Source organism: Hemiscyllium ocellatum, chromosome 15 (assembly GCF_020745735.1).
Source record: "Hemiscyllium ocellatum isolate sHemOce1 chromosome 15, sHemOce1.pat.X.cur, whole genome shotgun sequence".
Lineage (NCBI taxonomy): Eukaryota > Metazoa > Chordata > Chondrichthyes > Orectolobiformes > Hemiscylliidae > Hemiscyllium > Hemiscyllium ocellatum.
In genome coordinates, this window is record NC_083415.1 from 58,816,777 (window position 1) to 58,832,788 (window position 16,012).

The following is a 16,012-nucleotide window of genomic DNA, read 5'->3' on the forward strand; positions in this document are numbered from 1 at the left end:
CATCCTCATCCCTCTTCCTACCTATGTCGTTGGTGCCAATATGGACCACGATTTCGGGCTGCTCCCCCTTCCCCTTTAGGACCCGGAAAACATGATCAGAGACATCATGTACCCTTGCACCTGGGAGGCAACATACCAAACGTGAGTCTCTCTCTCAACCCCACAAAACCACCTATCTGTGCCCCGAACTATTGAATCCCCAATAACTATTGCTCTGCTCTTCTCCACCCTTCCCTTCTGAGCAACGGGGACAGGCTCCGTGCCAGAGGCCTGAACCCCATTGCTTACCCCTGGTAAGTCGCTCCCGCCACAAGTATCCAAAACGGTATACTTGTTCTTGAGGGGAATGGCCGCAGGGGGTCCCTGCACTGGCTGCTTCCTCCCAGTCCCCCTCACTGTCGCCCATCTGTCTGCAATCTTTGGAGTTACTACTTTCCTAAAGCTGCGATCTATGACCCCCTCTGCCTCCCGAATGATCCTAAGTTCATCCACCTCCAGCTCCGGTTCCCTAATATGGTCTTGGAGGAGCAGGAGATGGGTGCACTCCTGCAAGTGTAATCAGCAGGGACGACCATGGCATCCCTCACCTCAAACATGTTGCAAGAGGAACATTGCACTGCCTTCACTGCCATCCCTCTAAAAGTAACCTTTTTAAAAAAAAAACTGGGTCTAAACAATAGAACAAGCAAAATGCAGCACTTACCTGCTTACCACAACGGGTCTTATTATTAGGTTAGAGGAGGAGGGGGGAGCGGGTGGGAGGCAGTACCCCTGTAGTGCCTCGGGTTCCTCTCCTGCGCGCCTTTATAGGAAAAAACAACTTACCCAGGTAAGCTTTTGCTACACCAGCTTCCGGGTCCGCTCCGCACTTTTTTAAAAAAAATACTTTCAAATTGCTTTAAGTTGAAAGGATTTAACTGGGATTGCACTGGTTGGGAAACACTCTGCTGATAGACCCAATATTCAACAACTGCTTACTAGACTACTCAACTGATGAACAATTACTAAAAGAAAACAAAAAAGAAGTGTTTCTTGAACCAGAGGCTTTGAAATGATGTAATGTGTTTGCTTATCACTTTTGTATCTTAGCAAGTTGTATCTTCTCTTTTCAGTAAAAAAGAACCTACTCGCAATCCCCCATAACAAAAGTCTACATGTGTGGAGATTTTAATTCAGGCTTCCCTAGGGATGAAGGCTTACTAATGCTTTTTTGGCAACTTTCAAATGTAATGTTTTTATTTTGCAGTATAGAAACTGATTCTCCCTGCAGCAGGACGCTACCAATATCTATGCAATGTAACATGATTGTTAATGATGAAGTGGCCACTTCAATCATAAATTAGCGATGAGCATTTCTAAATATGGTGTACTTGTATTGATTTTTTTTTCCCTGCTGCTTTGCATTTGTAGAGCGGACGTTGGTACTATCTTCGCTTTGAGTTGGCTCATAACTTGGTTTGGTCACGTGCTTTCAGATTTCCGGCATGTGGTTCGGTTATATGACTTCTTCCTGGCATGTCATCCACTAATGCCCATCTATTTTGCTGCAGTGGTAGGTGAACTGTCTATTTTCTGTGTGCTTTTAAAGTATCTGTCCTAGATTCCATTTCTGCCTACCATTCCATTTACCCAGTGGGAAGAAAGCATTGTCGTTTTCGTCGTTAATTTTCTCTGTCGAATGAGCTGCACCTGTGATTCTCGCACCCTCATTCAGATTTATTTCCTCGTGTTTATAGATTGTGCTATACCGGGGAAATGAGGTCCTGGAGAGTGAATGTGACATGGCTGCTGTTCACCATCTGCTTTCCCAGATCCCACAGGACCTGCCATATGAGACCCTAATAAGCCGTGCTGGAGACCTGTTTGTCCAGTTTCCTCCATCTGAGCTTTCCAGGGAGGTTGCCCAGAAAGAGAGGTAATTGATAGCCAAATTGAAACTCAGTCTAACTGGTTCCAAAGGGTTGCAAAACTCTACGGCAGTTCTTTTAATTTACCACTTTTTCCTTCCTGTATCTCACTCTGGTTTCATGTATGTCTCATTTTAGAATGTATTTTTAATGAATTGCAGACCTGCTAGCGAATTAATTTGTATGAAGTTTTGCTGTTCTACCAAAAACATGGATTTGACTTTGTACACCACATGATTAGAATAGCACTGTTTCCAATAGTATCAAAAGAAGAATTTGTTCTGTCTTATTTCTAACAAAAGTTAGTTCATGTGAAGCTGTAATGGAACTGGATAGTTAAGATGAATTATGTAATTGAGGACTTTTGGTGACGAGGTGCCTTTACCTGAGCTGCTGTGTAGCCGTCAAACTCTTTTTTTTTAAGAGAATTGTTGAAATTGTATGCTGTTCTTGGGATGGACTAAAAGAACTGGGGAGGGCATTTTGGATTGGGTAATTAATGGATCCTTAAACTGGTAAAAATAAGCATTGTATGAAAGGAGGCAAGAAGTTGAAGGTTTTCATTGTGAACTTGTCAGAACTAGGGCACAAGAAACATTTGAAAAAATACCATTTTATATGAAGTGAGAAGAGGGTAATGATTGTTGAACCAATTATTTGCAAGTTACCTGTCAATCTTAATTCACAGACAAGGCAGGTGTATACTAATTTGATCAAAATGTTGCCCTGGGGATGAGGCAGTGCTTAGCCGTCTTGACACTTTTTTTTTCAGTGCAAGACTACTATATGTATGTATGTATGGATGTATATGTAGCCTTTCTCTTACACTTGCATTCCACATTGCAAGTTCAACCAATGATATCCAGTGTAACTGTTAGCGTGGTCAGATTATTTAATGAATGACTGACTTCCAGTAGCAAATAACTTTCAAAAGTGGCCTTGCTGTGTGATACATTTGTGCATGCTAGAAGCTAAACGTATAAAGACATAAGACTTGGTTTAGAGTCATGGAGATGTACAGCATGGAAACTAACCCTTCGGTCCAACTCATCCGTGCTGACCAGATATCCTAACCTAACATAGTCCCATTTGCTAGCACTTGGCCCATATCCTTCTTAAACCCTTCCTATTCATTTACCCGTCCAGATGCCTTTTAAATGCTGTAATTGTACCAGCCTCCACCATTTTCCTCTGGCAGCTCATTCCATACATACTCCACACTCTCTGCGTGGAAATGTTGCTCCTTAAGGTCCCTCTTTTATCTTACCCCTTTCACCCTAAACCTATGCCTTCTAGTTTTGGACTCCTCCACTCAGGGAAAAGACTTTGTCTATTTATCCTATCCATGCTTTCATGATTTTATAAATCTCTACAAAGGTCACCCCTGAGCCTCCAGGGAAAACAGTCCCAGCCTATTCAGCCTCTTCCCTATACCTCAAATCCTCCAACCTTGGGAATATCCTTGCAAATCTTGTCTGAACCCTTCCATGTTTCACAACATCCTTCCTATAAGCAAGGAGACCAGAATTGAATGCAGTATTCCAAAAGTGGCTAAACCAACTGTTACAACACAGGATAAACCCTCCTGCTTAATTTAAATCCAGCAACACAGAAGATTTATCCTGTGCAGTAATCTGTAAAAATAGTGGCCAAGAACTAAACATAAAAATTTAACAACTTTATTTCTTAAAGTATAACAGAATAATTAACTAGCCACTATTTACAATTTCTTTCTCTAACCTATCTTTTAGCTTCTCTTCTCTAATACTAGTCTGATAAAATTCCCATTTAAAGTTTACAAAACAACACCTATCTCAAGACCAAGCAGCTGTAGGTTCTTGTCTTTGGATCTTCCTATATCATCTTTTCTCCTTTGTTAGGAATTTATGCATTACAGATTACTGATCGAAAAGGGACTTAAAGAAAAGAGATGTTTTTCAAGTAGTCTCTTACATTCTAAGACGTGGCAGATCTCCTCCTTTCTACTGTTCAATTTTCTACCTGCCTTATACCCCAGAACATTGGATTGTGTTATTGGCTTTTAAGATTGTCAATATACTGAATTCAAACTTGATTGGAAGCCGGTATTTTTATCGGGATATAATTTAAACTGATTAGCCAGATTCAAATTTGTTTTTGTCTCTAGGCAACAAACTAGATTAGATTAGATTACTTAGTGTGGAAACAGGCCCTTTGGCCCAACAAGTCCACACCGACCCATCAAAGCGCAACCCACCCAGACCCATTCCTCTGCATTTACCCCTCCACCTAACACTATGGGCAATTTAGCATGGTCAGTTCACCTAACCTGCACATTTTTTGGACTGCGGGAGGAAACCGGAGCATCCGGAGGAAACCCACGCAGACACGGGGAGAATGTGCAAACTCCACAGTCAGTCGCCTGAGGCGGCAATTGAACCCAGGTCTCTGGGTTGAACAACTACTCGAGTTGTTTGACCCAGTGTCACATCCATTGTTGTCTATTGAGAACACTTAGTGCTGTCCAGTAGTTCTGTTGCTTTTAGTTCTCTTTAATGGTACACCCACATCTTTATAACATACTGTCCTGTACAGCTGCAACATGACCTCCCAATTCCTAATACTCAATACTCTGACCAATAAAGGGGAGCATATCAAATGTTGTCCTCACTATCCTATCTACCTGTGACTCTATTTTCTAGGAACTGTGAACCTGCACTCCAAGGTCTTTGTTCAGCAACACTCGCTAAAGTTTACCATTAAGTGTATAAGTCCTGCTCTGATTTGCTTTTCCAAAATGTGGCACCTCGCATTTATCTAAATATTTTACAAAAAAAGGAATTGATACATAGATTCCACTGTTATAAAAACAAAGGGGTCATGGAGACAGACCATCTCTGCTCCATCTTCACAACAGTACCCTGACCATTCAGTGTGTATATACCTGCCTGGACTGAGAATTAAGATTGACAGGTATCTGTTCTTGCAGTAGCACATGCCAATGATGGTGTGACCAATCAGCACCCTTTTCACGTTCTGTATATAAAGCTATTCCTTGCTCGCATATATTACTTGCATCCTAGTTTTGATGAATGCAAGATCAGAAGCTTCAATTCCTTGCCATCTTTTTAGCCAAGTTTTAAGTTCCATATTAGCAGCCATTTACCTTTTTGTTGATCAGTGTTCCTGCCTCGATTTTATTTTTGCTTTCAAAAATAAAAATGAAGTCTAAATCTCAAAAGTCGTGAGTAGGCTAATTTAAGGAAATATTTCAGAAGTGCAGGTTCATAGCTCCTTGAAAGTGGAGTCACCGGTATTTAGGATAGTGAAGGTGGTGTTTGGTATGCTTTCTTTTATTGGTCAGAGTAGTGAGTACAGGAGTTGGGAGGTCATGTTGCAGTTGTACAGGATATTGGTTAGGCCACTGTTGGAATATTGCGTGCAGATCTGATCTCCTTCCTATTGGAAAGATGTTGTGGAACTTGAAAGGGTTCAGAAAAGATTTACAACAATGTTGCCAGGGTTGGAGGATTTGAGCTACAGGAGAGGCTGAACAGGCTGGGGCTGTTTTCCCTGGAGGCTGAGGGGTGACCTTATAGAGGTTTTCAAAATTGAGGGGCATGGATAGGGTAAATAGACAAAGTCTTTTCCCTGGGGTCGGGAGGTCAGAACTAGAAGGCACAGGTTTAGGGTGAGAGGGGAAAGATATAAGAGAGATCTGAGGGGCAACTTTTTCACACAGAGGGTGGTACATGTATGGAATGAGCTGCCAGAGGAAGTGGAGGCTGCTACAATTGCAACATTTGAAGAGGCATTTGGATGGGTATATGAATAGGAAGGATTTGGATGGATATGGGCCGGGTGCTGGCAGGTGGCACTAGATTGGGTTGGGATATCTGGTCGGCATGGACTGGTTGGACTGAAGGGTCTGTTTCCATGCTGTACATCTCTGACTCTAAGTCATGTTTCTGCCACAAGTTCTGGTTGGTTACATTTGGAGTTCTGAGAGTAGTTCTGAGTAGCACACCTTAGGAAAGATATATTGTCCTTTGAGACTGGGGAGCTTACGTTTACCAGAAGGATTCTTTGATCCCAAGGGTTAAGCTATGAGGAAATCCAGTTGTAGAGTCCTGCAGCATGGAAACAGACCCTTCGGTCAAACTCTTCCATGCCAACCAAGTTTGTCAAACCAAACTAGCCCTAATTGTTTGCATTTGGCCTGTACCCTCTAAACCTTTTCTGTCAAAATGTCTTATGAAGTCATAGAGTAATACAGCACAGAAACAGACTTTCCGGTCTGATTTGTCCAAAGTATTGAAGCAATTAGGATTTTTTACCCTGGAATGTAGAAAACTATGATTAAAGCATTTGAAATTAGTCAAGGAAATGGATTGGGCAGGCTGGGTGAAACTGTTCCCAGTAGCAAGTTGGGTCTGCATGCTAAAAACTGCAGTCATACACTTCAGAAGCGCAATTAGGAAATGTTTCCACAATTGATAATGAATTAGTTGTTTGATATTGCTGAAAAAGACATTCTGTCAAAGCTTTTCACCTTGTACTCTTCATCAGGCCAATTCACAAGAATGCAAATTCAAGGGGAAAATTAGCATTTGTAGTGAGAGGGGAGTGCTGATTGGCAATAAGTCATTTGCCAACCAATGGAGAATTCACCTATTAATGCTGATTATTCATTAATGGCCAGGCTTTGTTTAAATTTTAAAGCAGGCAGTTTGGCCTGAGTAATGAACTAGCAAATGGCTATCACTTAGGTTGTTGAATTGAAATGGGCCAGTGCATGTACATATCTTTCTCTTTGCAAGGAACAGAGACCTGTGTGTTAATTTATGTAGCCTCCAGTATACAGGTGTGCCACTCGATGAACTCAACTGACAATCCCAAATTGGTGTATTAATACATAGGCCCCTGCTCTTTGAAAATGCCATTTGGCAAATTAAAACCTGTTTAAGGTAGTGGTCTAGGAACTATAAAAGAATTAAACGTCATTGTGTAGCATTATCTTCTGTTTCACCTGTTGATTCCTAGTAGCTTTTATAAAGATTGGCGTGCTCTCTATGCTACTAGTGCAATCATGTGTCCTCTGCATTAACTGTGGCTCTGATATGTTTTGTTCTCTAAGTCTCTTCAGCTTGTAATGTTTGTAAATCAGTCATTCGGTTTCAAAATTTGTTATGAGACGTATATGGAGTGAATTAGATTATAGTTAACCTATTTACTCACCAGTAAGGTAAGCTTCTAGTGTAATGAATGAGTATTGTATCTAGAATTCCTTCTGTTCTGTCCCTTTATTGATACATGATATGAGTGTCTCTACATCTTGTGACAATCAATGCAGCTGTTCCTCTTCCTCTGGTTACAGATTCAAATAATTTCTGAAACACATCCTGATGTAAAATTACAGTACACAAAATATTAGACTCCCATGACTCATATTTTGAATAAAATTGTGGCACTGCTCTGAAAGCTAAACATAACATATTATGCATTGGTCAGATAATGCTATAGTGTAGACTGAAAAGGATTAGATGTACTTTCTGAAACTCAAAATAGCAATCATCAGAACAGACCACAATGCTACAGTTATCTTCCATTAGTATATTTGGTGCATCTTGTACCCCACGTTTTCTGTATTTTCACAATTATCTTGTGCAGAATGCAAATTCATTAGTGTAAGCTCAGTAAAATGCAATATTTTAAATTATTCCAGCAGATGATTATTCACCCTTAGTATTTTCAGATCAAGGAGAAAAGGATTCTTGATTCAGGATTCTGCAGTATTTACAGATGTCAAATCACTAGGTTAGGTTCACTTCTTTCAATTTTGTATCATGTATGAACCAGAATTTTTGAGCAACTCCTGCAGTCGAGCAAGATTGCAACCTTCAGTTAATGTGTGCTTCTGAGGTAGAAACTAAATACCATAGTGGTACTAACAATTAAGTTCAGTCTCATCTTTCTTTCCCACTTCCTCCCATTATTAAAAATAATCTTGTACCACATGCAACACTGCTCTATAAAGGGACATTTGCATGGTTTACATACCCTCGTGTTACTGTTAGGATACTAGTTTCATCATTTTCAGTTCAAGTGATGAATGCATACCCTTCTACAGCAGCTTTAGAATTAAAGCAGGAGTGGACCATATGGCCCATTGTGAGCCGACTCTGCTGTTTGTTCCTTCCATTTTTTTCATGTCTGACAAAGACCACAAATCAACCATTTTGGGGGATTGTGTCAATTGCTAATTGTACATCAGTGGAAAGGCCACCTTTTTTATCGTCTCTATATTGTAATAGTAGTGTTTTAATATCTTTTGATGCTGTTCTGGCAGCATTTTTGTTTAGTTTTGTTCTCCTGCTCATCCAAAATGTATTATGTTTGTTAGTGTTATATCAATCCAAGAAGCTAGCTGTAACTGTCCTTCATTCCTAATTGTAGGAACATAAATGCATAAGATGCCACTGACTTAATTTAGTCTAATAAACTCCAATTACTCGATGCATATAATTTGTTTTGGAGGCAAATTAAACAGTATAATTGATTAAATTACACTGAAATAGTTTGAAATTGTGCGATGGGATCTACAACTTTTGTAAGCATATTGGTGCCAATTTGTATTTTAATATAGAGGAATGGCACTATGACTAAACTCTACAAGAACTTTTATTGATATCTTCTTTTCCTTGCAGGTTATGTTCACAAGTAGAAAGCACCCCAGTGTAGCATGGTCCTAAATTCCCTGATAAATAATACTCCACACATCAGATAAGCTAGCAGAGAGAGATTTTCCTTTCGGATAAAGATATATCTGGTGGAAAGGCTGCATCTATCTGTGGTGTAATAGGGCTGCTAGCAGACTGGATACAACAGTAGGACAATTGGACACTCTAACTCTATGCATCCACCATTCAGGTGGCATAATTTAGATCACAAACCTAGCTTTGCTGTCCAGATTCAATCTCCAGCAAAACTAGAATGAGGAACCGTGGGCTATATTCTGAACAGGAAGTGCTTTTCCGTTTACCTGGTGCTTTGTGACCGAATTAAATGGCAGGCAGAAAAAAAGCAACTGTGTTACATTGTAACAGCAAACTGAGAAGGGAAAGCTAAAGGTAAGCTTTATTTTCAATTAGTGAACCATTTTTCAGGTCAGATACTCTTTTGATGTATCACAAAACGGTGGAAAGGAGGCCAAAACAAATTAAATCCTAACCTTTTTATAAACTATTCATACTGTTTTTTTGTCTGGTAGAACCCCGCCTCTCTTTCTGCAAATTTAGTTAGACAAATACTTAGTGAGGGAAAGAAACAGGTCTTATCTATGCCTCCTGGTAATTAAGTTTAGTAAATCTCCTATGCAGATTCTACTGAAATTGTACCAGATATGAGGGACCTTACTCCCTGGAGAGATCAGAGCCGATAATTTCTTGGCAAATTATTTTACAATAAAAAATTGAGTTTGTGATGGTAGACAAAGTTGGGCTGATGGACAAAGTCTTAAATTGATGGGATGTGATTTGGAATGTTTTGCAAAGTTCTGTTTGAAGCCTCAGCAGTTCACCAGAATTATCAACAATTTGACTGATAACGAAATTTGCCAATGACACACAGATGAGTAATGTTGTAAACAATGCGGGTGGAAGCATAAAATTACAGGGGGTGGCGGGGGGGGTGGGCGGGAGAGAGGGTATTAGTAGATTAAGTGAATGGGCAAAGCAATTGGAATTCTGCAACCTAAAAAAGGATAGAACAGTGTAATTTTTAAAAGGTGAAACACAGTCCAAAAGGACTATGGGACCCCAGACGCAAGAGTCATTGTTTCTGTACTCATTCAGTAAAAAATGAGGTCCGCAGATGCTGGAGATCAGAGCTGAAAATGTGTTGCTGGTTAAAGCACAGCAGGTTAGGCAGCATCTCAGGAATAGGGAATTCGACGTTTCGAGCATAAGCCCTTCATCAGGAACTCATTCAGTAGCATTTTAATCAAATCATGCAATGGGAGGCCAGTCTTTAAATTTCAAGATGGGAATGCAAGATTAAGCAGAAATTATGCTTTAGTTGTGCAGTAGGCAGTTTTATGGCTCAGTAAGTAATATCTGTCCCTCTGAGCCCAAGGTTCTAGGATATAGTCCCCTTCCAGGACTTAGCCTTGAAAGGAGGGTTCTTGATTAAGTTCAATGGTAATCAGCCTGCTAATCCTTCCAGCATTTCCCACTATATCACAGAGGAATAACTGTGCACAATGGTACAAAATAAAAAATAGCTATTCAGGGTCTTTGGATGATAAAGCAACTTAAATGCCGAGAGAGGTTACACAAATTGTTGTAGTCTCTGAAATTTGGAAGTTTGAGATGGTTTATTCAAGACTGTCGAGGGAAGAGGAGAGATTGGGTTGATTGAGTGAAACTCCTGGTAGGATATTGTCTACAAATTTAGAGCTAGACGTTTCAAGACTGAAATGAGGAAACATACAGGGTATCAAATTTTAGATTTTATTGTCATATGTACTCAAGTACAGAAACTTTTGCACTGGGACTAGATCACTGATAATTCTGTACCTGAGATTGGGCAACAAAAATCCATCAGTCTTGTTGAGGGATGTAGGATAAAGGCTGATATATTTACTTGAGTCACAAATCAACCATGATCTCAAAAATTGGCAATCGAACTCCAAACTAATTGGCCTATTGTGGTTCCTGGTGTGTTTTTTTTAGCACAGGACAGGTTAGAACATAGTTCTTATGTTCTTAACAGGTTAAGGCAAAATTTAATATTCAGTATTTTGTTGCAATTTGGTAAAAGTGCATGGGAGAAACTAATTTTGCTAGCAGAGGGATCAGTACTCCAAATGGATTAAAGTGGCAAAGAAGTTAGAGGGGAGTTAGAAGGTTGGTTTTATATCTGATGCTGGAGGCATCAGGAACATGTTGAGATGGATCATCAACTTCAGGCTGCAGAATCTGCATTTGTTTTCAAATGTTTCATCCTTGTCTTTTGCACTGATGTGTTGGGCTCCCCTATCATTGTAGTTGGCGATATTTGGTCATGGAATTTCTTGGCTCTGTGTGTTGCATGCTGTTTCCACTGTTTGGCACAAAACCAGTCTGTATTGTAGGTTCATCAAGTTGCGTATAACACAAGTTTCAGCAAAATGTGTTTTTCAGCAATATTCCAGTTCAGCACTACAAAATAACTAATTATAGAATGTTTGCAGCATAGAATGGATCATTTGGCTTGGCATTCCATGCCAGTTCTCTACAAGAGCAACTAGGAGAAAGTGAGGACTGCAGCTGCTGGAGAGTCAGGGTCAAAGTGTGGTGCTGAAAGAGTACAGTAGGTTAGGCAGCATCTGAAGAGCAAGGGAGTCGATGTTTCGGGCATAAGCCCTTCATCAGGATAATGCTGACTCCCCCGTTCTTCAGATGTTGCCTGACCTTTTGTGCTTTTCCAGCGCCACACTTTTCTACTCTAGAAGTGCAACTGATCCAATCCCACACTCTTGCACTTTCCTCAGTCTCCAGGTTTTATTTTTGTTTGTTTTTTTGCTTCATAATTGTCCAAATGTTTTTGAATACCATGTTTGAGACTGCCATCTCCACACTCGGAACATTCCGGTCCTAATCACGTGTTGAGGAGAAAACGCTTTCATCCATGTCACCATTGCTTCTTTTTGTCTCTCGCTTTAATGAACCAGAGGGGCCAATTTAATAGATCTAGTGGTCTCTTTAAATGGCACAGCTTGATTATGAGTTACTTAGTGTGTAAGTCATTTTAACACTGACATGTCAAATGCACATAAATCCAAAGATTATTCTTCAGAATGATACTAAAGCTGAATAAAATCCATGAGTTGAATCCTTAACAAGTTTTAATAAATTCTGCAAAATAATGGGTCTCCACTTAAAAATGTACACTCTTCAAACATTTAACATTTTAAGCTTCATTATCTTCAAGCTATTGTTGTAATTTATTTTTTTTTAAAATAGAACTCCATTGAAGTCACTTTGAATTATGGCCTTGCTGTAATTATGCTCAGCAAGTGGCATTATCTAGCCTTGGCTGACGTGTGCATAATTTATTTTGCAGAAATGTGTAGGTTGTGTATTTTCTTTACTTGTTAATTTTATCCGCTTCCATGAAAGTATTTTCTTGCTAAGACATAGTTCCACAAGTGTTGTTTATCCTTCAGAGCCTCATTGTGTGCACTTAATAAACATTTTGTCTGTGACTTAAGGCGAACTATTCACTTGGCTCTATACATTTCCAGCATAGTCTCCTGGATAACACCAGGGTCAGGAAATTTGGCTCTTTTTTCCTTTCTCCACCACCTAACTGGGTCCACTTGTAACCCACTATTGCAGCACAAACCAAGATTCAAACCCCTGACCTATTTTGTAGCTCTGTATTGCGGATAAGCCCACTAAGTCAATGGGTGGATCGATCATTAACACTCGGTTAATGAGCAGCAAATTCTAAATCGCAATTTTATAAAATGGATTGATATGTTGTTGCCTTGTTTGTGTTTGGTTTGAGAATTATCTAATTGTGAACCACTTTGCCTTTCTGTACCCACAGCACTGCTGTCTCAACTTTCAAGGATTTTGAACTGGTGTCAGCCCAGCAGCGTCCTGATGCAGTGCTCCGGAGGAGGTTCAGAGAACGGTTCCAACAAGAACCAAGAACAAGAACAATTGTGGCAATAACTGGGACCAGGAGGTTGATAAAACTGGCAGTAATGGGGCTGACTGTGGCATTGGGGGCAGCAGCCTATGCAGTGGTCAATACTGCACTGGAGTGGGCACCAAAATTTGAACTGCAACTGTTTCCTTGAAGGAAGAACATTTTTAGCCACTTTACAAATCTCCAACTACATAATGGGGCTGGGGCACAGTACTTTTCTTTGTCGTTGCCTTTTATTTTTAATTTAAAATGTGTCATTAAAGACTGCAAGTTGGAAAGTGCATATACTCGGTTAAAGGTAAGATTGGGTTGAACACTAGTTTTATGACTGCCATTTTGTGAATTATTAGCACCAAACAAAGCTGCAGTATATTTCAGAATGTCCATTTTGTCAGTTCTCAAAATAAAACTTAGGGAAATGACCAATTAAAAATCTGTTGAGTTCCCATCTGATCAGTTGCCAACCTCAACCATATTATCTAGACAAGGAGTGAATGTATGTTGATCTTTTAAAAAAAAAAGGTTAACTGGGCAAGGTCAGTTTATTTCCGAGAAAGGGCATCAGAGCTATTTTGGTTTGGCAGAGTTAACTTGTCTGCTCTCTCAAATGACTGAAGTAGAAAATACAGGCTGAACCAATTCAGTCTGTTTCATTTGTGATAGTTGGCAATATTGTCCTATTTGTCTTTTAGCCTAATTTTGGGACAGTTGTATTATACAGCTTGCTGAACCCTCTGTTCTAGAAGATCAGGCCCTGATCCCAACTAAATGACAGCAGACCAATTCCCATCTTAGGATTGATGAAACCCTTCAGGTCATACATTCTCCCTGCATAATTGACAAAGCATCATGTAGCTGTGTTATGTAGTGGTAAATATGGCTGATTTCATGCCTCATTTCTATGGAATTAGCTGATAATTGACAGCAGTGGAGTGGTACTCTGAGCTGCTTGAGAACCGGGACTGCAGTTCCTGCCACACAATAGTGTGCAATGATCTCTGCTGGAAAATGTGTTCAAGTTGGAAAGAATAGAGTTTAGCTGAGCTATCTTCTCTTGAATAGAATGCCAACATTCACCAATTAATAAAGAAAGATCGCTGGTAATAACCAATGTGTTACTGCAGCAAGAAACATCATCTTGGCAAAAATAGTTTATTATTGTTTCAGCAGCTCATCCATTTTGTAGAATTAAATTGCAGAGCGAAAGCTTCAATCTGAAACTTAGCTCCAACAGTTTGATGTGTAGATGATAAAAGTATTTTGATCCAGTGAGGGAACAGTACAAGGTTTTGAGTTTCAGCTACGTATAAGACCTCGTCAACAAAAGTGACACATGTACAGGCTTGTAAGCCAAGCGTTTTATTAATGCACCTTAGCTACAAGCAGCATATCAGAAACTTTTAAAGTTGTTATATATTGCATCCTTATCATCGGTGTGTTAATCACACTAACCTCAGTACAAGGCTTCTTAATTTGTATAGCTAATCCTTGTCAGGCTATATTGCTTGAGACTCTGGTATGAAGAAATAATGTCTTGATGTACTGTCAGCCTTGATATGCAATACACAATCTTTAATCTTGATGCCTGTTTTTCTTAGTTACAAGATTTATTTATAGTCACGTAAAGCACCCGATAATTAACTAACTTGTAGAACTGATGTTTGTACTTTGTTACTGGTTTTAATTCTTTTTCACATTTTCTTTCCACTCTTGTTGCTCCGCATATTGCACTTTTTGATGGGAGCCTCAGATGACAATTGACATTCTTATTAGAAGCAAGTGACTGTGTTATGAGTTGCTTTTTCTCTCAGATGCTGGACATCCCAGAGTTCATTAACCGAGAAGAGGAATTCTGGGTTGCTGGAGCCTATTTCCCATAACTATTTTGTGAAAACTTCCTGTCACCTTCTAAATCTCCAGTTATCTCTTAAATATTGACGTTGTTTCTCCTAGGTCAGATGCCAGTATTAAACTGCTTCCACTCATTGCTATTTACATTGAAATCAGGCAATTTCGGCTCCAGCAAATGTTAGGTGAACAGATCCCTGCCAACCCAATCGAAACCATTCTCTTCCTTGCCATCTGATAACCTTTGGACTATATATGGCAGCACTTGAAGATTATGTGAACTTTGATTGTGATGCTCCTACACCTAAATGCTTTGTAAACCTTTATTGTCAAAAGATTGCATAGATACCAGTCAAATGACAGGCACGACTTTAAGAAGGTGCTGGTGTAATTGTGTCCCAACGAGGAAACTACCTCTCCGAGGGCAGAGAAGCAAGTCTGTTCAGAAAAAAGGAATTGTAATCTATCAGGTTTTTGATTTTTGTCTTCCTAAAACGCTGAAAATATTATGAAACAAATTAATCCTACATATGTTCACATTCTCAACTAATAAGGTAATGCTCAAAAGAATTAACTGAATTCATAACTGCGCACTTCTAAAATGTGCGTTTTGTTTGTAAGAATAGTCCACTTGTCATGAAATTGTTTATTATCACTTATCAAATCAAAATATCATTTTGCACTTTACTTTTGAAGTCTAGTACTTTCTTGGGCCTCGGAACAGACATTCTGCACCGGTAACATCCTCTATGGGATAATTTTTGTGGCTATTGTTAGCAGCAGTGACAAAAGAACAGCAGTCGGGGGAATCAATATTTGTATGATTTCAATGGAATAGTCCAACAGATTTCATGGTTCATTATCTCATTGTCAATAATGCAGTACTCACTCTAGTATTAATCCTAATTGTTAGTTAAAATATTGCTGTGGCACTCAACCCAGGATCTCTCCTTTTCTAATTAAACTTCAGAAATATTATGACATGCCTCTGGACCAGGTGGGCCTTGAACCCAGTTCACTTGGCCCAGAGGTGTGGACACTGCCACTGTACAACAGGAACCTCTCCCAGATTCTCTTGAGTCAGAATTTAAGTGCTATAGCAACATTCTCTGAAGTAAGCCAGAAAGGACAGTATTTAGGAGAGGATTTGGTGGCAATTTGAGGGTGCTTTATAGAGCCATTGAGTTGTGCAGATAATTGCAAGATATTTTTAATCCTGGCGTTTTTTAATTGTGGGAATGTATGTTTATTTTTTAATAAATATTTTTATTTAACATTGTGTAGTACAATGCTCTTTAGAATGCGCTGCTTCAAGTTTGGCATCTGGTTAATTGCTTGCTGTTGCATGTTTGAATTTTTAACCATTTCAGAAAAAGGGATTTGGATTTGAGTTATGTTGAAAAGTTGTGTTTATGCTACAAGTTCACAAATGTTTTGAATTCACACGAAGGCACATGATGGAGTGACTCAAAGGGGATTAGAATGCTAGTGAGCTCACCTGAGTGGTAGCAGCCATCATTTTTAACCAACCTGTTCAGATATGATACACTGGAGCAGGTTGGATTTTAACCTAGGCCTTC

The 16,012-nt window shown here is 39.5% G+C and overlaps 1 protein-coding gene across 1 annotated transcript in view; it reads left to right on the forward strand.

Annotated features, from left to right (window-relative positions):
• tbc1d20 (TBC1 domain family, member 20) overlaps window positions 1–15,706 on the forward strand; it is a 30,966-nt gene extending 15,260 nt beyond the window's left edge. Inside the window, exons 6-8 of the mRNA XM_060836522.1 lie at window positions 1,411–1,552; window positions 1,737–1,915; window positions 12,480–15,706. Coding sequence (XP_060692505.1) covers window positions 1,411–1,552; window positions 1,737–1,915; window positions 12,480–12,735 — 577 coding nt within the window. The 3' untranslated portion in view covers window positions 12,736–15,706. The remainder of the gene's footprint in view (window positions 1–1,410; window positions 1,553–1,736; window positions 1,916–12,479) is intronic.
• Window positions 15,707–16,012: the final 306 nt, after the last annotated feature.